Here is a 23,648-nt window from a genome sequence, read left to right on the forward strand (position 1 = left end):
CGACCTTTCCCAGTCAGGCGCCGCGCGGGGGAGCCCCGGTGCGCGCGCCCGCCGCCGCGCCTGCGCGCGGGCCATTAAATGGGTGCGGGGTGGGCGGCGGAAGGCCCCGGTTACGGCGGCTGAGGAGAGACAGAGTCGGGCGAATAGGGAGAGGGCGCGCGAGCCAGCGCGGAGGGGGCCGGAGCCGCGCGAGCGGAGGCGGGCGGGGGACGGCGCCGGCCCGGTGCGCGTGTGGCGCCTACGGGGGGCGAGCGCGGCGCAGGGCGCCGCCGGGGGGGGGCGGGCAGGGGCGAAGAGGAGCCGGTGGCCGGGAGTAGGAAACGCCGCGGGCGGCGGTAAGGCCTTCAGCGGAGCGGAGCGCCGTCGGGAGACCCGCCGCCGGCGCGGTGAGTACGACCGCCTGGGTGCGGGGCCGGGGCGGCGGTGGCGGGGCCGCCGGCGCAGGTGAGGATCCGCTGAGTCACCTGCCCCGCCGCCGTTCTCCCCTCCTCGGCTCCGGTGCTCTGGGACGGGGCCTGGGCCACGCTGCCCCCGCCGCCACGCGAGTGGCGCCCGTCGGCTCCGGACGGCGCGGCGGGGGGCGGGGGGCGTCCCGGCGGCCTCGCTCCCCCCGGCCCTGACGCTCGCCGCCTTCTCACCCGGTCGTGCCCACGGAGGGATCTTTGTTGTGCTAAAGCTGGTTAGGGGCTGGGCTCCGGTCCCGGGGCGCGGGGCAGGGCTGGCGGGGCTGCGGGAGAGGGCTCAGTGTTTCGGCGAGAGCTGCTTGGCTGGAGTGGGGGAAGCTACAGGTAGAAAAAAGGCACTGTTAGGGAATGCGCGTCTTATCTCGTGTATATCTAAGTGCTAAATAGTCTTAGGCTGGGAGGAAAATGCACCCGCTAGAAACGCATGTCTCGAAATCTGATGGCTTGGGTTTGTTTTAATTAGGTCCGTGATCAAAGGCTTTGAAGTAATCATGGATAAAAGAGGAGGCATAACTGAAACTGAAAATGGTGACGCTTTCCTGGAGTTGAACAGAATTGCAACAAAATACCCACATCGTTACACAAAGGTTAGCTCTCTTCCCTTTCCTCTTGAAGTTGGGCTTGGAGCTCTTAGGCGCAGGAGTAGAGTTGGGAGGTGGAGGCTTCTGTGAGAGGGAAGCAGCGAAGTGAAGGCTGAGAAGACTTTGCCTGGATTAGGATTTGCAGGGTGGTTTGAAATGAGCAGTTTATTAAACGTCGTGTAGCTGTGCAGTCCTGTCCTTGATATACTTTTGATTCCCACCACCTTATTTTAATATCTGAGCACCTCACAGCCTGTGCTGGAGAGATTATGGTGGAGCCTGAAGTATGTTGTTCTACCAGCTTCCTCAAGCACTTGGGCTTGACAGTTCTAGTTCCACTTCCAGCAATGTTCCTTTAAGAAGTTGACTAAAATATTTTCTTATATTAGGTGCAACTTCCTTGCTACATATAGCACACCAGATTTTATCAGGAGTTTTAACGTGTTTACCACATTATTTTGTATTCTTGGAATTGCTCATATTTGGCTGCTGGAAGCCTAAGAACTTAACAACTCTGACCAATGCTTAGTGTTAAAACTTTAATGTCGGTGTTTTTGTTTAGCTGTGATACCTAAATATATGCGTGAGTGGAAGAACAATAACTAAATAACTTGCAAATAAAGATTCTTTCGATACTAAGTGAATTTGATAGGCTGTGGGTTTTAAGGTTCAAATCTTATTTGGGGTTTTGGTACCACTGGTGAAACATGCTTTTAGAGAGAGTCTTTAATGGTGGCTGATTTTCCCATTGCTGAAGGCTGTGGGAACAGCTGGTCCTTGCTTTGTGGAAATCTATTAAGATACTTTGCAACAAATGGCCTGAAGTGTGTAATAGGCTGAGACAGTGTACTGTTACTGACTGTGTTATCTTACTTGAGGAATTCTGAACTGTTAGGTTCCTAGTAGGTTGTTTTTTAAAAGAAAAAAAAAATTATCGTGGTTGCCTCTGTTCTTTTGAGATAGTAGGTCTAGCCTATTTTAACTAGACATAATAAACCAAGTACTTCAGGACTGGCAAAATGTACATGGGAGTAGTATGGCTTTCTAATTCTCCTGAACTACTTAGAAAATATGTGCACTTAACTTTCTAAAGTATACTATGGTTCAGACCTTGTTGTTCGATTAACTGTAAAGTGAAGGAGAGGAGCTGTCTAACTGCTGTTGAAGTAGTATCTATACTTGTTCAGTCTTGCCCAGATCCTCTCAAGAGTAGTAACTGAATGCAGCTTCAAATTCTGCTTGCCTTTTTAGGCAGTATTCAGCTAGTGCTGGTGGTAGCAGTATGCTGAAACTGATGCATTTGTAGCTTCAGTTTTGTTAATTCAGTACTTATAGTTTCAGATCAGGATGAAGTTGCAGAACTAGTGCCAGGAGACATCTAGTCTTGTTTATCTGTTGGTTTCCAAGGAGTCTAAAGTCAAAAAACACCAGAAATCAATCTGTGTTAAAATATCTTGCATAATGGTTTTTTTTTTTTTACAAGTAGCATCTCAAATATAGCTGCTTTAAGGTGCTCATGTAATCACCATTGTAAGGCATTTTCACATGGTCAATTTTTCTGCTAATTAGAGATTGGAGGAACACTGTTTTGGGACATGTGCTGCTCATTTAGAAAGGGACTGATTTCCTTTAACAGTTCATATTAATTTACTACTTGTAGGAAAACAATTGGTTCATACTATGAATCTTTCTAAACTATTCAAATAAACCTGTTTAACAGATAAACATGCTTTTCCCCCACCCACTTAAAAGTACTAGGGTGTGAATTAAACAAAAAAACCGCACCACACAACCCCCAAAACACAATCTGGAAGTGCCAGTATTAATCTTCTCTATTACGGGAGTGTTATATAGTCCAAGCTGTGCCTTTTCTAGTTCTTTGGAAGCTGTTGCTCCAAGGGTGGACAGCTAATGAGCGAAAGCCAAGAAACAGTTCAAATTTTCCTCACTTCAATGGAAGAATTGCAATAGGATCAGACTGAGAGTCTTTGGACTCCCTCTCGTGGCCAACAAACCAGACAATTTCATGTCTGGTGATGGACAGTGCAGTTAATACTTGTGATATCTGCATCAGACTTTTATGATAGTATTACAGCACTGATGTTCCTCATAGATCAAAGTTTATTTTGGGAAGCTGCGGGCAGAGGCCAGTCTCCCTCCCTTTTTGCTGAAGGCTAGTACAGGGTGATGCTTGGATATGTATGTGTGTGCACATTAAGGTTTTGTCTGGCTACCAAGCTGCCATCTGGAAACTTTGAAGTATAAAGCTTGCATAGCTTATGAGCTTATTTTAATCACATGGGGATAACATAAGAGCTCTAGAGGATACTGTATTCTTGGGAAAAAGGTAGAGAGTTTTCCTTCTTCAGTTTGGCTGATGTGTGATGTCTGCTGTTAGGCTTTCTTTATCCTTCCAGCTGCCCACTGATTTCTGCACAGCTCTGAATCAATTCAGTGCAGTTGGGAGTGAGGCAGATTGAAGAAAGGTAATCTAGGGAGAATGAATAAGTTTAATTAGAAATGCACGTCTTGACTGCAGCCAAGTTAATGATGTTTCAAAGTGCTGATGATCACACTATTAATAATGATTTTTAAATCTAGCAGACTGCAGTGAAGCTGTAGACTGACTTATTTCTGCCTCAAATGACTGTTTGGGGTGTGTAAAGGTAAAGTAAGGACTGTATTTGAAGGCTGTAAAAAGTAGGAAAACTGAAGTAATCGTTCAGCATTGTTTTGGTGTTAGGTAGAGTGAATAATTGTATAACATACACTTGGATACCTTGGAGTTGGTGGTGGTAAGAAATGGCAAGCTTGTCTGGAGTTTCTAGATCTACATTAGTGACTGGTGTTGTGGTAATGCTTCTTCTACCTGCTGAATCTTGCGTAGCATTAAACAGTGATTTTTGATTCCATCTTGAACTGACTAGCTCCAGTATCAATGATGTCTGTCTTGTTTATAAGTTGAATGGTCCAGGGAAGCCAGTAGGTAAACAGGTATGATGTGAACAGCCTTTGAAGTGTTAACGAGGACTGAACCTGACCTGGTAAACCTTAGTGCTTCAGATAAGTGTTTGCTCAGTGGCCACTGCTAGAAGAACTGAAAAATAATCTTGTTGTCTAATGTCAACTTTTCACTATAGTATTTCACAGGAAATGAAACATACTGGGAAACTTGCATTGTCAAAACACTAAATAGAACAGGCTGTCTGGAACAGATATTTTGGGTTACTTTACTCTTATCTGTGTGAGAATTGGAACTAATTTCTTGCTTTTTCTAGGAGGAACTGCTGGATATTAAAGAGCGTCCCTACTCTAAGCAGAGACCTTCTTGTCTTTCTGAAAAATATGACAGGTATTCTATTAATTACACAACCTATATTAATTTATTTCAAAATAGAAGTTTGAATTGGTGAAGTGCCCTTAAGTTGATGGAAGATTTATGTGCTCCTGAGTGTAGTTGATGACTGTTTTCAGAAATACAAATCTGCTAGTAAAGGCTTAATGCTTTAGCTAGAAATTTTATGCTTTGAACAAAGATTATAACATGAGATCCAGCAGAAAATAACGTCATGCAACACAAGTCTTACAGGCTTGCAGGAAAAACTACCAAGAATATAGATGGCTGTATAACACAGACTAGGTCATGTTGCGACAAGCTGACTTGCTTGATGGATTACTCTCCCATGTTGACAGTGTACCTCATGTAAGAATGAAGGCACAAGTGTTCTTGGCTTGTGTTTGTAAGTTTGCTAAGCAGCAGTATCTCTACTATTCAGATTAATTTATTGTACAAGTATGTATGAGATTGAGGTAAAACTTTTTGAATGCTAAAGAGCAGTGGCATATGATCTACTTTGAGCTATGTTTCAGTGTGCCAGGTGAAATTCACTGATAACTAGTGGAACAACATGTCCATACGTTGTCCCTTTTATAATCTGATGCTGGGTATTACACTACCTTGCTGTTACAGAAGGGATCTGGAATACCATGTATGAGGTATAGTAAGGCAAAGGTTTACAAGTTGGGTATGAAAGATGTTTCACTTGTAGAGATTGCTAGTGAGTGAATTCTAGGTTTTCAGCAGCAGTACTATGAATTAGAATACAAGTAGCAAAAAATCCTGCAATTTTGTTTTCATAGTGATGGTGTCTGGGATCCAGAGAAGTGGCATGCATCTTTATATCCAAGTTCAGGAAGAACGTCGCCAGTGGAAAGCTTTAAAAAGGATTTGGATTCAGATCGGACTTCTCTTATGCGTAGGATAGTAGGTAAGTGTGTTCTTATAGCACAGGACTCAAAACTGAACATAGACTGTTGGCAAAACCTTTCCTTTGGGATAATAAAATTAGACTAAACAAAATCTCTCTGAAAATTTTTTGACTGAAGGAAGTCTTGGTTCCTCTGACTGTAGTCGCTTTCTGGTATTTGGGTAACTTACCTAAGAACAAAATTAGGTAGCAGTCCATTGTTATATCCTACTATTTTTCCTATATAATAGCAAATATGTATGTAATAATGCAAGTGCATAGGGTAATTGCCTACAATTTAAGACTAAGTACTTAGAAGGTCAATAGTTGGAGAGCAGGTCCTTTCTAGGAGACTGCAATGATTCCTCAATATCCAACTGTAAACTTAATTTCCTCTTTTCCTTTGCATTTCCTGTGATCTCAGCTAGATTAGCTTTGCAGAAATGATTTGTGAGTGTTTTCCTTCAAAAAGCTCTGGGATAGCAGCAAGGCTATGGAACAGAAGGCTGTTGTACAGATAACTAGCTTGTATTTACAATACACTAAATTCAGTGCTTTTTGTGTGGTCTTTGACTTGCAGATCCAAGAGAGCGAGTGAAAGAAGATGACTTAGATGTAGTCTTAAGTCCACAGAGGCGAAGCTTTGGAGGCGGCTGTCATGTAACTGCAGCGATTAGCTCACGTCGAGCAGGGAGCCCACTAGAAAAAGAGAATGATGGTGTCCGTGTTATTGGTGGCCGTAGGATTGGCAGTGGAAGAATTATCTCTTCTCGTAACTTTGATAAAGACCACAGGGGTGGTGAAAAAGACATACGTGATTCTAGAGATGCAAGAGACCGAGATCGTGAGAGGGACTACAAAGATAAACGCTTCAGGGTTTGTTCTTTCTTTTCCGAATTGCATATTAAATCAGAGCTTTTGGATGCTTTGCACTAAAAACAGCAGGGGCAGTTTAATTGCATACGGCACTTAAGTGTTTTGTGCAAGTAAGCCATTTCTTCTTAAAAGCACCCTTATCGTGTAAAGGTTAAGCACTCAGTGCTTCAAAAGCTTCAGAAACTTTCAATCCTTCAGACAGCTCAACTGGGATGCATCTAATACTGTCTATCTTACAAATGTTGTCTGTGGTAGACTTAACGGAAAGATATTGAAGTCTAATAGTTAATTTGTAGTTCTTGACCTAGCAGTTGTCAGTGAGCATTGTCTTTAACCTTGGCAAAGTGCTTTCCATGCTTTCACACTTTTTTTTTGTTGTTTAAAAAGGAGGAACCAGTAGCCTACCTCTTTCGGATACAAGACTGAGTTTATGCAGGCACTTGCAGACCAATAGCATTCAGTGTAATGAAGTAGAAATTCAGCTGTGAAGCTTAAAATTCGAAAGCTGGCTGAGCATGCAGAGTGTGCATATAAACCTTAAACCAAAACAAAACACAAAAAACCCAAAACAAAACACAAAACTAGAACTCGTGAAAAGGTTGTCATTTGCTTTGCAGGTCAGGGGAAAAACTTATGAAACTATTTCATGGTTAATGTTTTTAATGTCCCACTCCAGAGGGAATTTGGTGACAGCAAACGTGTCTTTGGGGAGCGAAGGAGGAATGACTCTTACACTGAAGAGGAACCAGAGTGGTTCTCTGCTGGTCCTACAAGTCAGTCTGAAACTATTGAGCTCACAGGCTTTGATGATAAAATTTTGGAGGAAGATCACAAAGGAAGAAAACGTACAAGACGACGCACAGCCTCACTAAAAGAAGGTAATGGCAAATTTAACAAAAGCTTTGTTTGTCTGCTACTGTGGCATATTGCTGGGTATAGAGGTGATTGTTCAGATCCAGACAAGTATGAAGAATAATGCAGTTTATCAGCCTTTATTTCAAGTTTGCATAGCTTTTGGTCATCCTGAGCACTAAAGGTAAGGCCCATGATTGATCTTTCATATGGCAAATACCTTTAAGAGATAAAATACTGTTTTTCTGAAAGAAAGGCAGGACTGAGAGGCTGGGAAAAAAAACCTTGTATGGATGTTGAATGATACCAGGAATCTGTAAGTTATTAAAAGGATCTTGTTCATTTTTATATCCTGCTGGGTGCCAGAGGTTTGGTTTAAACTAAGCTAATGCTCTGAGGTACTTGAAACCTTTTTTCCTTATAGTAACATTGGGAACACTGATTTTGACATACAGCTGCCAGTAGTATAGCTTTAAGCTGAATTTGAAGACTATCTGAATTTGTCTGCAGTCATTGGACTTCAACTCTACAATTATTACCACTGCAAAAGCTGTAGTATAAATTTCTGAGGCAAGAGAGAAGATGACTTCTTAATGCTAGAAATTCCACAGGTGAACAGCATAAACCTGAACTCTTCAAGTTGTGTATTCACTTGACTAAAACATAGTACAGTTTCAAGCCTTCTAGGTTTGTAGTCATGTCACAACTTTTTTTCAGCACCCATGCAAGCTTGTTGAGTCTTTAAAATGACATGTGCTTTGCTCCTGCTGGAGCAGTAGGAGCAGTATGTCATATGTTGGCAGTAGTAAGAACTCATGTCAAGTACCAGCTTTCAGAGAGTCTGTTCTCTGGGGCACTTAGGAAGAAGGCAGGACCTGCCAAAGGATTCTTGATGGAAAAACATCAGCAGCTGTTAACTTACTGTAACAGCTGTATCTGCTTGGTGTGACCTGACATCTGTTCTGTGTGCTGCCTGGGTTGATTGGGATGCAATTGTTTACACATGATTCAATGGCAGTTCTTATTTTCTTGAAGTAGATAGTCTTAATTACATGCTAGGAGTTCTAGTGGGTGCTAGTTTCTGTTGTGGCAGACTCCAGCCAGCACAGTAAAAGTGATGAACTGTCACAGAGGTGGCTAGATTACTTTGGGCCTATGCTTCTAATTCCTAGGCAAATGCGTTGACTGTTAGGCACTATTCCCCCAGGAAACGGTCAAGTCTAGTTACTCAGCAATCACTGAGTTTTCTCTTTAAGGGATAGAATGCAATGGTGGAGTGGCAGAAGAGGATGAAGTGCAAACTGTCCTTGCCAATGAAACTCCAGCTGATCAAGAAGTTCCTAGGGAACCTGTTTTACAAGAACCAGCTCCAGGAGAGTTTGACTTCAATGAATTCTTTAACTTGGATAAAAGTGTTCCTGGCCTGGCTTCGGTGAGGTGTTTAGTTTTTTTTAAGACTGACTGTATTCATGAGAAGCATTTCTGCTGCTGCTGCATTCAGTGAAAGCTAAAGCTTCTTGCTTTGTGAAAGTTGCTTTACACAGTGTGTAACTCTAAGATGAATTTACAGAGATTTAGCTTTGGAGCCTTAGGATGTTACTTCTAAAGCGTTATCCCTGGGACTGCCTCAATCTCCAGAGAAAATGTATGAGTCAAACTGGCTGATTATTTTTCCTTTCTTTTGATCATTACTTGAAGACTAAAAATCAGCATCCTGGATGGATCTTCTTTGGAAGTATTACAGATATATTCAGAGAAGATCCACTGTACAAATTTTGTATAGGTGAAAGCAACCTTTGGCAGCTAAGCCTGGGAATCACAGCAAATGGATGTTTTTTGCAAGCTTCCTGGAAGGCAGTAAGCCTGGAGGCACCTGATGAATACTCTTTAAAATAGAGTTGCATTGTTATCAATATCAGTAATGTGACTGAAAGGGTGTATGTCTGAGAGGGTTTGAATCTTTATTACTTAAACCTCTCTATAGTGGTCATTACTTAGGACTATTACTACTGAGTTGGAAAAACATAGCCTACTAATTCAGTCAAAAGCATATTAAACACTGTTATTGATGTGACTAGTAGATAGTTGTAGCCCACGTTATATGTGGGATGCTACTGATACCTAGGAGCTAGTAACAAGACTATGCAGAAAAAAACTACACTTGCACCACAAGTTTCTCCCAGTGGTGGATTTTTACCTGCAGTCATGATTTGATGGGGATTCTGGTACTTCTGTTGGTTGTGTGCAGTTCTTGGATATCTGATCTCTAGAGGTAATAGTGGGTGGGTGGTATTCACTGGTTTTAGTCTGAAAGCTGTAACTGGTCTGTATCTTAGCATGCTTTTTCCTCTTCATCACAAGAAGGGGTAAGCAGATCCAACAAGTACTGACTAAGCATGGGCCTAATTCATAAACTGCTGGTGTTTCTACTCTGACCTCTCCATCACTAGGAAGAAAAGCTGTTCTTAACTATTGTAAATGGTATAACTGATAAACTTGAGGAGAGAAAAAGGGTTAGTGTTGTAGGAAGGTAAACATGTTTTAAAAAAAAATAATGGTGTTCTGACAGCAAAGAAACAAATCTGATATACAGTTTAGAAATTTTAAGGTTTAAAAAAATAGTCCTGGCCTAGTCTTTAATGTGGAAAAGCTGCTTGTATTAAAAAAGGTTCAGCATATGGTGGCAGTAATTCAACAAATACCAAGTAGAGAGTTTGCTCTCCATATAGAAGATGTAAATTATGTGTTTTTAGACTTGACATTCTGATTTTCAGCATATCTGCAAGATGGTGACTCCTTTCAAAAGGAGTCCCAAGTCACAAAATATCTGCTGATGGAACTTTAATGGGCAGATGTTATAATTTGTCAAGACAGTGAGTTTCAAACTAGTCAGAGCATATCCTAATATTCTTTTTCTGGTTTGATGATATGTCTTTGACAATTGTTAGAGTAGATTGGTAAATTTCCTGACATAACTGTCATAATTCTTAAACATGATAGATTCAAACACTCAGAACCAAATGGATCAATACTGACTTGTTTTTGCTGTTGTAAATAGTGTTGAGTGCCCCTTATTTCAGAGAAAACAGCTTCTCTGCAAAAGCAAGCTGTTCTTCCTTTTGTCTAAAAGTAAACGTGCTGCATGGTGAAACTGCATCTGTGCCTATTGAGCAGGCTTTTTACTGGATGCTATCTTGCAAGGTAGGAAGAGCTCTAGTTTCAGTTAAATTTTATAATGCACTGCTTTTTAAATATTTGCAATGATTAGCAAAGAAGTAAACAGTTTCTATAAACTGCAGTGACTCTGAAGTACTGCCTAGTGACCTCAGCTCTGCCTGGAGGGAGAAGGCAGTAGCTGCCAGTACTTCCCTGATGACGCAGACTCCACTGACTTGAACACAACCCTCCTCTTACTGCCAGAGTGGTTCAGCACGTGGAGTACAAGCAGCCTTTAGCTAGCGGCCTTCTCCCCCAGCCCTAGTGTGAGGGAGTGGTCTTTGTACTTCATTCTAGGCACTGTCCTTGGCCAGTGCTGGAACAGCATTGAGTCATGATTGCAGAAAATCCAAGGCACAGAGTGATCCTTCTGTACAGTGACAGGGACCAACCCTGAGCCCTCTGACTGCCAGAATTACTAGTTGTTAGTGTTAATTCTTGTGGCAAATGCTTCTAACTTTTTTTTGGCACATCCGCTTTAAAATTTGAACGGTCTTTGGATGCTCTGATTATGCAGTTTCAGTTACAGTTTTACCCTGAACAAATATTTGGTATAAATAAGATGTATGATGAGTTATGCTAACTGACTACACAAATGCTGCAATATTGGAAGGAAAAAAGCAGTTTAAAGCTTCTAAACTCTGGGAGCAGCATCTAGTTCTCTGTAGTAGAAGCATCTTGGTTGCACAGTAAAGCTTCTCAAAGATGTTGCTGTTCATGCTTCTGTTAAGATTATCTTTTTTTCCCACCCCCTAAATCTAGATGATAGAGGATGTGCTTGGGGAAGGTTCAGTGTCTGCCAGCAGGTTCAGCAGGTGGTTTTCTAATCCTAGTCGTTCTGGAAGTCGGTCAAGCAGCTTGAGATCTACACCACATGAGGAACTGGAGAGGCTAGCAGGTAAGACCACAGAACAATGTAGGATCAGATAGTCTACTTCCATATTCCTTCCTACTCATTCTATAAGAACGTGGCAGATAAAGATTTAGGGTAGTGAATTCTCCTACAGTTTAAGCACCTGGCATTCTTTTGGAAACTCTTAGAGTAAGCAGCTATAAGTTCTCCTTTTTAATAAATGTTCTTGTCATGCTTCCTGATGACTTTCCAGCTGATCTTGGGCAAGGGGTGTGAGGCATAACTTTTCAGTGACATATTGAAGTTGGTTACCAGTGTATGTTCATCTTGAGACATTGGGTTGGTAAACTGATGTCGCAGTGCTCCTGGTTTTGCTGTTTCAGGTCTAGAGCAAGCCATTCTCTCCCCTGGCCAGAACTCTGGAAACTACTTTGCTCCCATTCCATTGGAAGACCACTCTGAAAACAAAGTGGACATCCTAGAAATGCTACAGAAAGCCAAAGTGGACTTAAAACCTCTTCTCTCAAGTCTTTCAGCCAACAAGGAAAAGCTTAGAGAGAGCAGTAAGTGCCTCTTCAGATATTGTCAAGTTCTTGTGATGCAGTATCTCAAGGCAAGAGGCTTGGTATTCTGGAAACATCAACTGCCAAGTCCAGGAGTAGGAAGTACTACAGGGTTACTGATGCTACTGAAAACCAAACATTCAACAGATCTCAGTTGTGTCAATATCATCGCTGATTCTTTTCATCCTAATCACAGGATGACATCAGGATTCTATCAGACCACTTTACTGGCCAGTAATAATCATAAGCTAAGGTGATGCAAGTCTTGATCTGAATTCCCGGCTTCGTCCATGGCATTTACATTAAGTTTTTCATACTGGAGACTGGTAATGTCAGCTCTGAAACTGTGGCATTTACACTCTGGCTTTACCAAAAACTTAGTGTAAGTCATTCTTGCAAGCATCTATAATGGATCACACTGATCCATTAAGTATCGGTACCTAAAAAGATGAATAGTGGCTTGAGGATGTCAATTTTTTCAAGTGAATACTGTAAACTTGAACTTCTCAAGACTGTTGCTAGCACTTGAAGCACAGTGGTCTGTGCTTGCTGTTCAGTGCATTAATTAACTATTTAACATAGAGCTACAGCATAGGAACAGATTTGTCTTGGATATGCTAACTTGGCTAGAATCACAGGATTCCTGGGAACTTAGTCTGTTAGAATTCCCTTTTGTTGGCATCAGCTGTTCTAAGCAGAGTTCAGGGCTGACTTTAATGTTCAAGGGCACTCCAAGGTAGGGATTTGCATGTTTGGGCCCATAGCATGCATGGAGGGTACAAAATGCATGTGTTCTTTGAAATCTCAAGGTCTAATTATGAATTGATTTCTCTTTGGCAAGCAGCATGTATTGCCATGTAAACTGGACTGGACAAAAAGTAATGCTACTGTGATTTCTGTGAAGTAGCTAGGAAGGAAAGCATCCAAGCACTGCAGATATTCTTAAGCATCCAGTCTGGGAGTAGGGACTGTCGGCTAACATATGAAGAACTTTTTCTTAATTTGACTTAAATAGAACTACAATTCTTTTGTGTTCTGCTTAGTCTGACTTTCCTACTAAAAGCTTTTTAAACTTTGATCCTCACAAACCAGGGATGAAGGAACAAAAAAATTGTGGGGAAGCTTCCATTCACTCAAAAGTACCTGACGTGGGTTCTGTATTCCCATAAATTGCTGTACAGCTCTTCAAGTATTGGGGAGTTTTCAATTCAATTCCTCTCAACCAACATCATATTTTTCCTCATGTTCCATACTGCATGTCTGCATCATTGTTTCTTTTCTCCACCTTCTTGCCCAAATTTCCAGTAAATCTTATTTCTTTGAGCCAACATCTGCTACAGCAACCCATGGCATGCTCCTGTCTCTTCTGCCTTTTCTCTTAAGGTGTCATACCTTGTGATGTGTGTTAGCTGGTCCATAAAGCGTGTCTAGCCTTGATGTCATGTCAAGCACTGATAGATATATATGCATACACAGGGAAAAGTGCAGCTTAACACTTGTACCTTATTCTGGTTGTGCCAATGAAATCTTTCTATGGTGGCTTTAATTTCTGAGCAAAAAATCTACTTCAAACTTTATGCACACCAAACTAAGTGTGTGACTCTCCAAAGTATCTAAGTTTTCCAGGTATGTATTCTCTCTACTTATGATAGCTTCAGGCAAGTTGATGTTGCTTACACTGTGGTTGTAAAAACATCTGGTCCCTTGGAGTATAAGATAAATAGAACTTTCCTAACTGAAGAAGAATGAACTCTGTTGTCAAATTAATATTCTCTATTAAAAGCAGGTGAAGCTGTAAAATGTAGTAACAACATGTCTTGCGGGGTAAATGAAAGCTAGTGAGAACCTATCTGTTAAAACCTAAACAAGTTCTTGTTGAGTCTTACATGCCTGTAGTTGTGCATGGTGATACTCCTAATCTGGATATTTAGAATATCAGCATAAACACAGGTCAGACATGGCTTGACAGATAGTGTGAATATCAGTAGATAAGTTTTTGGCTGGGGTTTTTTTTTTTGGTCAAACAAGTTATATTCAACACCTGCACAAGAATTAACTCACTTGTAAACAGAGAACCATGGTTTACCAGTTTTTCTTCTGTATTTCTCAGCACATTCAGGAGTTGTACTTTCAGTGGAAGAAGTTGAAGCTGGGCTAAAAGGCCTGAAAGTGGATCAGGAGGGGAAAATTGCTACCCCATTTATGGCTGAGCAGATGGAGGAAGCATTGAATGTCGCTGGCTCCAGACAGATCAAGAAAGATGGAGATATGACTGCATTTAACAAACTAGTCAGCAGTATGAAGGCAAGTGGGACTCTGCCTTCACAGCTCAAAGTCAATGTAAGTAGCAGACACCTGGCTCTTCTGAACTGTGTTAAAACATGGGTTATGAACTGGAGACCCTTACATGACCCTTCTAGTAATGGGTGAGTCATGACTGGATACAACAGCATGATAATAACTATAGGCTTACATTTAGAGTATTGTTGCTTGGAGGAAAAGTAAGGGAAGTGCTATAGTCTTTTTTTCCCTAGCCAGAGTAAATAAAAGTGGGGCTTTTTTCAGAGTTCACAGGGTTGATTTCACATTAAGGTTCTGAAAGCTCCAAAAATCTTAATACTATGTGAGAAGTCTAATAATTGCCACCTTGAAAGCGGACCTATGTGAATATGTAAGCCAACTTTTTAATATCTGGACTGGAAGACTATAAGTACTTGCCCTAAAATAGATGTTGTATGATGGAAAAAGCTGGATCTTCTACTAGAGGATGCTTTGATTAGTGACTAAGACTCTCCTGCACTTGAACTCATCCTGTCTGAATCTTATTTAATAAAAATAAATATCTGTAGAAAAGGTACTGTCTATATAACAGACATGATCTGTCCACTCTTTATGGAATACTCACCTACTGTTAGTCTGACAGTTGTCTTAGTGCTGTTAAATCACCTCTGCTAAAATGCTTGTAGTATGGGTACAACTAACACTTACCTGAAGCTCAGATGTCTTGCTTTAGTGACTTTTGTTTTAACAAGGTATATCAGTGCACAATCTAATATTTTAAACTTTGATTTAAAAATTATTTATATGAAGACAAGATTATAAATTTGTTAGCTAAAAGATTAATATTAAACAACAGATCATACTAAGCTTTAGACCAGGAAAGGTTTTGATATGAAATTTCATCTTGCCACTAACTGCCTAAATTGTATGCTTGACCCAGAAGCTATCAATAACTACTTCTGGCACCATAAAACACTGATAAAAACTGAGTAAGTCTAAGGCATCTTTCCTGCCAAACTATACCCAAGGACTTTTAGCCTCATCCTGCTTCACTAAAAGATAGTGAAGAACATAAATTTGCTCTGTGAAGAATTTGCAGACTGATTTCACACTTAAATCAAGACTTTCACTTCTGTCTGTCTCTGCATTGACATGTAATTTTGATGCATAGAAGAATATTTTAAATAACTGCTCTAGTATACGAACACTATTCAGTTTGCGTATTTTCACTTGACCACTTGGCCCAATGTTTCATCTCCAGTTTACACAATTATATAAACTCATATCTTAGTCAGACTTGAATAAGGCACACTGAGCTACCTGTATGTAATCTAGCACTAGGTATTTTCCTAGCTAGGGAAGATCTGTGAGTCACCTCACCCCTTCACTTTGCTGGAATTTTGTTTGGCTGATCTATAAACTATGGTTCTAATAGAACAGATTAAATAATTTCTCACACTGAGACAGATGAGGGTTGTCTTTTAATGAGTTTGCTGCTGCTCGTATCTACATCTAATTTAGAGTTTTTGTTTCTTTAGCAGAGCCTTGAGAGCCACTTAATGTCACCTCCAGAGATGCCAGGCCAGCCTCTATCAAAGAATATTCTGCAGGTACTTCTTATGGGAGTGGGGGTGAAGTACTTAAAAGCATATCCCCAGTGGGAAAACAAACATCTTATTTTCAAGTAATTCTTAAGGCAATTAGAGGATCAGCAGTCAGACATGACTATGCAGAGGAAAGAACTTAGTCACTAGTTTAGTTTACCTAAAAATGTATCTTGTCATGCTATTTCCCATGATTCCAACCTGAAAATGAAAAACCTGGCTAAGTACCTACTTCTAAGGGTGATCCAGAATTGGTGTATCTCATTGCAAAAGTCCACCTTGTCTCTTTAACTTGCTACAAATAGTGTAACCTGTAGTGTAGTAAAATGAGCTCATTTGTCTGAATTGATCATATTCTGAACTTTCTTTCATTATTCTTAGGAACTTCTTGGTCCACCCATTACCAGACCTGCTTCATCAAATGTCTTAAGTGGCCTGATGGGTGGTTTGGAACCTGCAGCCTCTTTGCTGACACAAAGAGCACCTTCTCCCCCTATTCCACCTGTGTTTCCAACTCGAGCTGCTTCTGCAGATTACCTGCGCCATAGAATATCTTCACCTATTGGTGAGACCGGTTGCAAAACATGGGGGTGTTTTTCATTACTTGTGTTTTGTTTTAAAGAGTGCTTTACAGAATAATAAAAACTTCCTGGCACTTGGTGGGCAGCTAGGTCAGTGTCTGCCTCTTGAGTGCAAGATGCTGTCTGTTTTACTAGTCTAATGTTAAATTAATCTCCAAAAAATGTAGATGTCTGGATCAACTAGATCTCACAGTAAATTCTGATGTGCAGTAATGTGCTCAGCTACTGTATAAGAATCAAATTTTCAGAGACTACTTTACCATTTGTATTGCAAAACACTACCAGTAGACTCCCTGTAGCTCTCCAGCCTAGTGACAAGGAAGAGACATAGCTCTGCATAGACTTAAGGGATGAGCTGGGAGTCTTCACTGGGAATCCTTCATTCAAGTAGAATTGTTTAACTTGGAGAGGTGTATTGTGTTTGAAATAAATTGTTAGTATTTTCAAATACAACTGTTAAATGCTCTTTAGGTTTTGGACAAGGTTCTCAGCAGTTGCTTGGTGATCCATTTCCAGGAGTAAGGAAGCCCATGAGTCCAGTTGCTGCACAGGTTAGACAAAATGCTTTTTGCTTAATGTTTATTCATCTCCTTATGTTATGTGGTCTAGAACTAACTTATGGGAACACATCCTTAGCTGTTGCATTCAGATCTCTTTGCTTAATCATGGTCACTCTGAGTGTGAGGATGCAAAGTGATTTAGTACAGGTCTCAAAACCTCATTGCAATTGGACCCATCTTAGAGTACCTCAAGTACAAGACTTTTTGAAACTTCTATTGTCTGTCAGTAAAACAGGTGGTTGTTAGTGGGCAGACGCTTTGGGAAGACATTAGTAGCTGTAGCAGTAAATCTTCAGTATCTGGAAAAAAAAAACAACCAAATACAAGCTTTGATTTGTGTGTTTCTTATACAACTCTGCTTCAGATGAGTCCCTTGGAAATACAGCAAGCTGCACTGGAGGGACTAGCCTTACCCCATGACTTAGCTGTACAGGCAGCCAACTTCTATCAGCATGGCTTTGGTAAACCACAAATGGACAAAAGCAGAGACGGCTACAGAAACAGGTGAGCATCTGACTGCAGATTTAAGGGGAACACTGTCAACTGATTTTTAATGTGAGTATTGTCTTTCACTAGATATTAATACTAGTCACTCAGGCTTGTACTGGTTCTTGGTAATCCTGCCTTTCATTCTGTGCCAAGAGTTAGAGTCGCTTCTCACTAACTTCCTGTCTTGTTAACAGGCAGCAGCGAGTGACTAAATCGCCTGCCCCAGGACACAGAGGGAATGCACCTTCTCCAGCCCCTACAGCATCCATTACTAGCATGGTCAGTACCTAATGTATAATGATGTAGGAAAAGCTGTAAAAGTGTCTGCAGTAGCTAAATAATAGCAGTTGTAATCGCTGGGAAAGAGGGAGGCCATGGAGGAGTTAATCATGTTCATGTTATACAGGTGGCCACGTGATACAAGAATGAATTACACTTCATACTTAACTGAGTGTCTTCACTCTGGAAAACAGCCTTATCTTATCCAAAACTGAAGAAGCACCATTAATATTACCTTGAACTGGTCTTCTGAAACCAAAGGAAGATAACTATGAAAACTCAGACCCTCATATTTTGGTACTTAAGTTTTCAGCAGGCAAGTGCTGAAAGCCCTTAGCCACTTTAGAGAACACTGGTCTTTGGGTATGAAGTGACTGACCTAAGTGTCAGTAGGTTGAAATATTACCTAGGAGCTTCAGGACCACTTTGAAAATAAATAAAATTTCAAAACCAAGCTGTTGCCTCACTGCCTTCAGTACTATGTAGAATGTTGCTTTGATCTAAATCTTCCAATTAATCAGTCAAGTACTTGCAGCTCAGGACTAACAGACTATCAGCTGCTAAATCAAAGTTCTACAGATGTTGTGTAACTTTGGGGGAAAACTAGAAATGAGCTGCAGATCCACCAGCCCTGAGTTAGTGCAGGTAAGGCAGCTATGTAGGAACTCTTGTTGAGCTGCTGTCCTGAACCAATGGCAAAGAGGAAATGGCTGTAATTTAAAATACAGCTCATCTATTTTGTTTCAAATATGTTAAGGTACATTTGACTTTAAGAACATGTGCTCATTTTAGTAAAGGTATTGGACTTCTGCAAAAGCTAAAGAGAAGTGCTTGAACTATAAAATAAAGCTATGAAACGAGGTGAAGTAAAATCATGGGCACACACTGGCTGATTTGAAAAGAGCTTTAAATTGAAAGGATGTGCTAGAGTTGGTGTCCACCCACTACTGAGATAGTGTGGCCTAGTTAATAAGCACTGAGTAAAGTGTTACTGCTTACTATGTTCTCTGCAGCTGTCTCCTTCTTTTACACCTACCTCGGTGATTCGCAAGATGTATGAGAGCAAGGAGAAAAGCAAAGAGGAGCCCGTTTCTGGGAAAATGAAAGTTGGTGATGGTAAAGATGAAAATCAGAGGCCAAATGAAGGTATGGTAATGGCTCTAAAATAACACACACAAGATATCTGGAGTACAGTCAAAGAGGTTCAGCACATAATACGCCTAGGCTAACTAGGCATTCCTGATCCATGGAGATGAGGGTGTAGAAGTGAGCCTATGAGAGAAAGGGTTAGAGCTGTGTAGAGGATACATTTCTTCTGTCTTCCAGCAGTGCTGGGTTAAAAATAATTTTTTTCCTTATCTGTCACTTTGTGAGCGATAGTAACACTAAGAGGCCTGGACCAAAACTGTTTGAATCTGGTCTTGATGAACAAGCATATTAATGGTAGTGCTTCCATATCTTTCTAACCGGTAATTGAATACAAGCAACTTGGAGCCCTCTGAGACATCTTAACTGAACAATCAAAGCTGAGACCAATTAAGCTCTCAAGCATAGCAGATCAAGGAAGCGTTTTGCCACCCTAACTGATGTACGTGGCTATTGAAAGGAAATGCTCTATACCAGTTGCCTGACCCAGGAAGACTAACATGCCTAATGGTTGTGACATTGTCCTTTGATACTGGTAACTGCAGAGGTAGCTTGCAGTTCCTATTATACAATTGACTTATTTTCCTTTTAGCACTCCAACTATTACTGCTACTTCAGCTGTTAGCAGATGATTCTAAGATGTTTTAGGCCTTGTCTAACTGATCTAGGTGGGCTGTGGAAATACCTTCTTGAGGTGCTTTAGTGTTCCAAATCATGCTAGGCAGATGTCAGATGTGGAAGGCTGCTGCTAACCCCCAGACACATCTAAACTAAAACCACTTTGGTCTACATCTCTGGCACAACTCCAAATTATAATATTGTCTAGGGAGGATCCCCCGTACCTCCTGTCACCTTTGAGATTGACTCATTCATGCTGCCAGCTCAAAATTTGTAAGAAAGAGGAAGAATAAGAATTAAAGGTAGAGTTACTGCTGATTCTGACCTAGTTTAAGCTTGCTGACAAGGGATTTCTGTGGAATGTACTCTCATTACTGTTTTGAAATGATTTGGCTAAAAGTCTCCAGGAAAAAGATGCTTAAGTTCAGCTAGTCCTGGGATCTAGCTGTCGAATCCAGTCGTTAGCTTTAATTTTCCTTAGGTGTAACCTCTAGCAGTGGACTATAATAGTTGTATTCAATTCTAGCTACAGATAACCTACTGTCTAGTTCTGTGGAGAATGCAGATCAAGAAACTTTGCCCACCTTAGGTACCAAACTACCTGCACTGCAACGCTCTGCATGTTCCACACCTCTTACCCAAGCAAATCGTTGCACCAAAGAGCAAGACTACAGGCCTAAATCAACTGGTAGAAAGACTCCTACAATGGCCTCCCCAGTACCAGGAGGCCCTTTTCTTCGTCCCGTTCATCAAGTACCCCTTGTTCCCCATGTACCAATTGTGCGACCTGCTCATCAACTGCATCCAGGATTGGTCCAGAGAATGCTGGCACAGGGGGTTCATCCTCAACATCTTCCTCTGCTGCAAGCAGGTAATTCATACTTTTTTCCCCTTAAGTTAATGCATGTTCTCTGTAAGAGTGACTTTGTGTTAGGAACAGCACAAATTGATACTCGTTACTGGTAATATTTATTACATCAAAACTTATCTTTAAAAAGAAGCAATAAATTCCGACCCATCTAAATATAAATGTTTTGCTTTAAGTTCCTTATGCTTATCAGTTAAGAAGTTTCCTCACTCTTGTTCAACAGGTATGCTTCCTCCTGGAGTGGACCTGTCTCACTTGCAGGGAATTTCTGGTCCCATCCTTGGCCAACCTTTTTATCCACTTCCAACAGCAAGCCATCACATCTTAAATCCACGCTCTGGGACTCCTTTGCAGCTAGCAATGATGCAACAGCAACTACAACGATCAGGTAGGCTAAAACATTAAAAAAAAAAAAGGTGTGAATTTCAGAACCTTGACTAGCTTGCTCCAGGTACTACACTTGTTGGCCTGTTCCAGTATACTGTGTTAACAGGAAGCTACTTTTGTAATTTAGATATTCATAATCACTAATCTTGTGGAGGTATCAGAGCACTTTTGGCCACTGCAGGCTCTTACACCAGAAGCAGGTCCAAGTGGAGCACTCAGTTTGGAGGTGTATGTTGCTACCAACAGAACTGCCTTTTCAGCATGTGTGCAGGCCTTGTTGGGCGAGAGGCCACCCACCTGTCTCAAAATGCTGTTTGGTGCTGGTCTTACAGTTAAAACCCGACTGTGTCCAGAACGGGCGGTGTTAGGCGGTTTACGGGAGTACTAGCAAGAGAATAAACATGCGGGGCCTGGATTTCCCAGGGCTAATAGAATGAGGAAAAGCCACATTCAGCTCACATGCCTTATCAGGTGACTGCTCTAGGGCAAATCTCAGTGTTGGCTCAACATATTACTCCACCTCTAATAGCTCTACATTTCGCAGGCACTGGAGCACAGGGATCACCCGCTGGTGCACAAACAACCCCTCAAAATGTGCTGCCTCGGACTGGATTATCTCACGGGCACACACAGCTTGACCATCGCCCCAGCCAGAGAAGTGGCTCTCCTATTGGCCTGGCAAAATGGTTTGGTTCAGATGTCTTGCAGCAGCCTCTCCCTTCCATGCCATCCAAAGTCATCAGTGTAGATGAACTGGAATACCGGCAGTGAACAGTGACCACTGGGTGGAACACTTGTGATTCTTTAGACTGGATAATAATGTCCATAGTCAGGACTTCACCTCTGTTTGTTTTTTGGGGCTTTTATTTTTAGCACTCTGTGCAAAATTTCTTTTTGAGAGACTAAAGCACATGGCACCTGTCCTGGTCTCATGTCTGCATCAAGACTAAAGGAACCATTATGGCTTGAATAGTGAAGCCTGAAGAAATTTAGATGCAAGACAAAGCCAGTTTAATCCTGGAAGTGTCTATTTTTTTTTTTTTGTTTTTGTAAGATATGTGAATGAAGTGCTGATATTCTCTAGTGTAGAGGTAGCAGCTATGGATTCTTCCTGCAGAGAACTAAATGTATAGACCCTTGTGTACAGACTTGTGTATAAACAATCTTTTGTACATATACACATAGAATAGCCTTTTTGAATCTATACAGCTGTACATAAGAGTAGCTGATAACAGTTGAGCTTTAGTTGTGCCTATGGTTTGGATCTTTCTCCATTGTACGTGTGGGACTTCCTTTAAGATTAAAGTTGCATATCCCAAGTGCGAGTGAACAGGATAAAAGTTGCTTTGCCTTTTCTTGCTGCTCATCTCCTGTAGGTCTCCCTCTCATATTTTTGTCACGTACTGTGCACTCAGTGTAGCTAAAGTGTCAAAGTAAAAAGCCCACATCTTGCTGTCTGTATAACAACGGTCTGATTCCTTGTATGTATGACTCTTGCCACCACGTGAGAGAATTTAGTCTTCAAACAGCCTTGAGGATGGGACCTGGTACAGTAATGATAAAGCCCCATCTTTGGTCTGCCACAGGCAGAGACTGGTCATAGCTCTTTCAAGAGGGCTGGTGCTGGTCCTTGTTTAGCTGCAGTATTTTCCTTATTTTAATCTTTCAAGCCTGTTACTAAAGGTCATCAAAATGGAGCCTTTGAATCCTCACCTTTCAGCTCCTCAGTGATAGCTGTGGTACGTTCTATGCTCCCTTCAGTTCTGTTTATGGAAGGGAGTCCCGAGAACTGTCCTCAATCTAGTGTGCATCTGCTGATGCAGTTACTGTGAAACATGCCTTCAGAGTCCTGTTCTGTGGCTTGAAAGGGGGAGGATGGGGTGGTTTTGTGATCTTACTATGTATATTTGGTTTTAAAATACTGTGTTCCTTTTAAGCCTGTTTCACTTTCCTGAACAGTTAAGTGTTCTCTTCCATCCTTCTACTGCATGGTTCCTCACCTCACTTTATCACTTGTGTTGAGTCTAGTACTGCTGTCATGTCCCCTATCTAGCTTAGGCCATTGTGCTTTTAAAAAAGGTGAAAGCAAAACCAGAACTCTCACAGACTTGCTCTTTCTTAGGTCTCACTGAATGCAAAACCAGCAGCAGAAAAAATCACTTGACTACATTCTAACAATTGCCAGCATGCTGTGGTGGGTTTGTTTCAGTCTAGCAGAGACAATGTTGTACAGAAATAGCAAGCTGAAACTTCCACTGTGGAATCTGTTGGGGGTCACCCATACTTCTAGTGGTTGTTCCTAAAACAATCTGTGTAAAACATGCAATCACCAGCTTGTCCTTGTAAGATTGTTTTCATACTTTTTTAACTTGACACTTTCCCAGTAACATTCTGTAAATAAAGTTGATTCTACCAGCTGTCTCTATCAACTGCTCTTGAACCAAGCTCTAATGTTGCTGTATTGATTAACTTTTAGCATTGTTCTTGTGTGTAAGTGAAACCTGGGGCTTGAGCTGAATCTGCAGAAAATTTCAACCTTCATTTATCTTAAGATTGGGGGAGAGGAACAGTCTACTCCCAAGGTAACTGTCCTCACTGAAAACATGCAATGGACTGTGTTTAAATGTTTTTGTACAGCTGGGGTTGAACACAAGGAGTGAGATGTACTCCCATGTACTAGGAAGGGCAAAGGTGGTTCAGTTCTCAGCTTCCACTCGTCAGCCCTGCTGGAAGGGGGAAAACCCCAACACTGCTGCAGTAGTTCAGCTCACTTATGCAGGAATCTACTGCTAAGCTTAGAAGCAATATTAGGGAAAAGGCTTGGACTAGAATCAAGGCTTGAATGTGTTCTTAACAGGCTGAGTAGCAACTACTAGTACAAGGATTTAGTGCTTGAATGGGTGTCTGAAATCACAGTACTACTTTGTATGTGTGATAACATGAGGGAGCATTTTTGACACATCTGAGTAAACACCCTTACTTCCTTTTCGTAGGAGGGCAAATGCTAGAGGCTAATGCTTTTTGTTCCTATTAGAGCTCTAACTTTTACTCATTTCCACTAAAAAGCAACAAAACCACTGCTTTGAGAGTAGCCTGCTTCTCTGGGGCAGCTTCTTTAACTTCAATTTAAGCAGGACATTTTTTTAAGAGAACTTAATACCTGGAGGCTATTAACATGGTAAAA

The 23,648-nt window shown here is 41.3% G+C and overlaps 1 protein-coding gene across 4 annotated transcripts; it reads left to right on the forward strand.

The window, feature by feature from the left end:
- Positions 1–280: 280 nt before the first annotated feature.
- On the forward strand, positions 281–22,893 carry EIF4ENIF1 (eukaryotic translation initiation factor 4E nuclear import factor 1). Of its 4 annotated transcripts, none has more exons than XM_074920777.1 (19): positions 281–386; positions 928–1,051; positions 4,324–4,397; positions 5,186–5,313; positions 5,873–6,168; positions 6,845–7,046; positions 8,277–8,452; positions 10,999–11,134; positions 11,473–11,652; positions 13,763–13,992; positions 15,471–15,542; positions 15,918–16,101; positions 16,589–16,668; positions 17,042–17,181; positions 17,361–17,445; positions 18,459–18,591; positions 19,736–20,080; positions 20,301–20,465; positions 21,009–22,893. In XM_074920777.1, the coding sequence occupies exons 2-19, from the start codon at positions 956–958 to the stop codon at positions 21,233–21,235; spliced, it is 2,949 nt and encodes a 982-aa protein (XP_074776878.1). In that variant the 5' UTR covers positions 281–386; positions 928–955; the 3' UTR covers positions 21,236–22,893. The 4 variants fall into 4 exon arrangements, with proteins under 4 accessions (XP_074776878.1, XP_074776880.1, XP_074776879.1 ...); XM_074920779.1 differs by having other exon boundaries at positions 19,799–20,080; XM_074920778.1 differs by having other exon boundaries at positions 15,474–15,542.
- Positions 22,894–23,648: the final 755 nt, after the last annotated feature.

This window comes from Athene noctua, chromosome 17 (genome assembly GCF_965140245.1).
Source record: "Athene noctua chromosome 17, bAthNoc1.hap1.1, whole genome shotgun sequence".
NCBI lineage: Eukaryota > Metazoa > Chordata > Aves > Strigiformes > Strigidae > Athene > Athene noctua.

What these genes read in the sequence shown, in the direction of transcription:
- EIF4ENIF1 (XM_074920777.1), top strand. Translation starts at nt 956, where the DNA reads ATGGATAAAAGAGGAGGCATAACTGAAACTGAAAATGGTGACGCTTTC. An exon ending in ACCCACATCGTTACACAAAG is followed by an intron (nt 1,052 to 4,323) that starts GTTAGCTCTCTT and finishes TGCTTTTTCTAG; the next exon opens with GAGGAACTGCTGGATATTAA. An exon ending in AAATCAGAGGCCAAATGAAG is followed by an intron (nt 18,592 to 19,735) that starts GTATGGTAATGG and finishes ATTCAATTCTAG; the next exon opens with CTACAGATAACCTACTGTCT.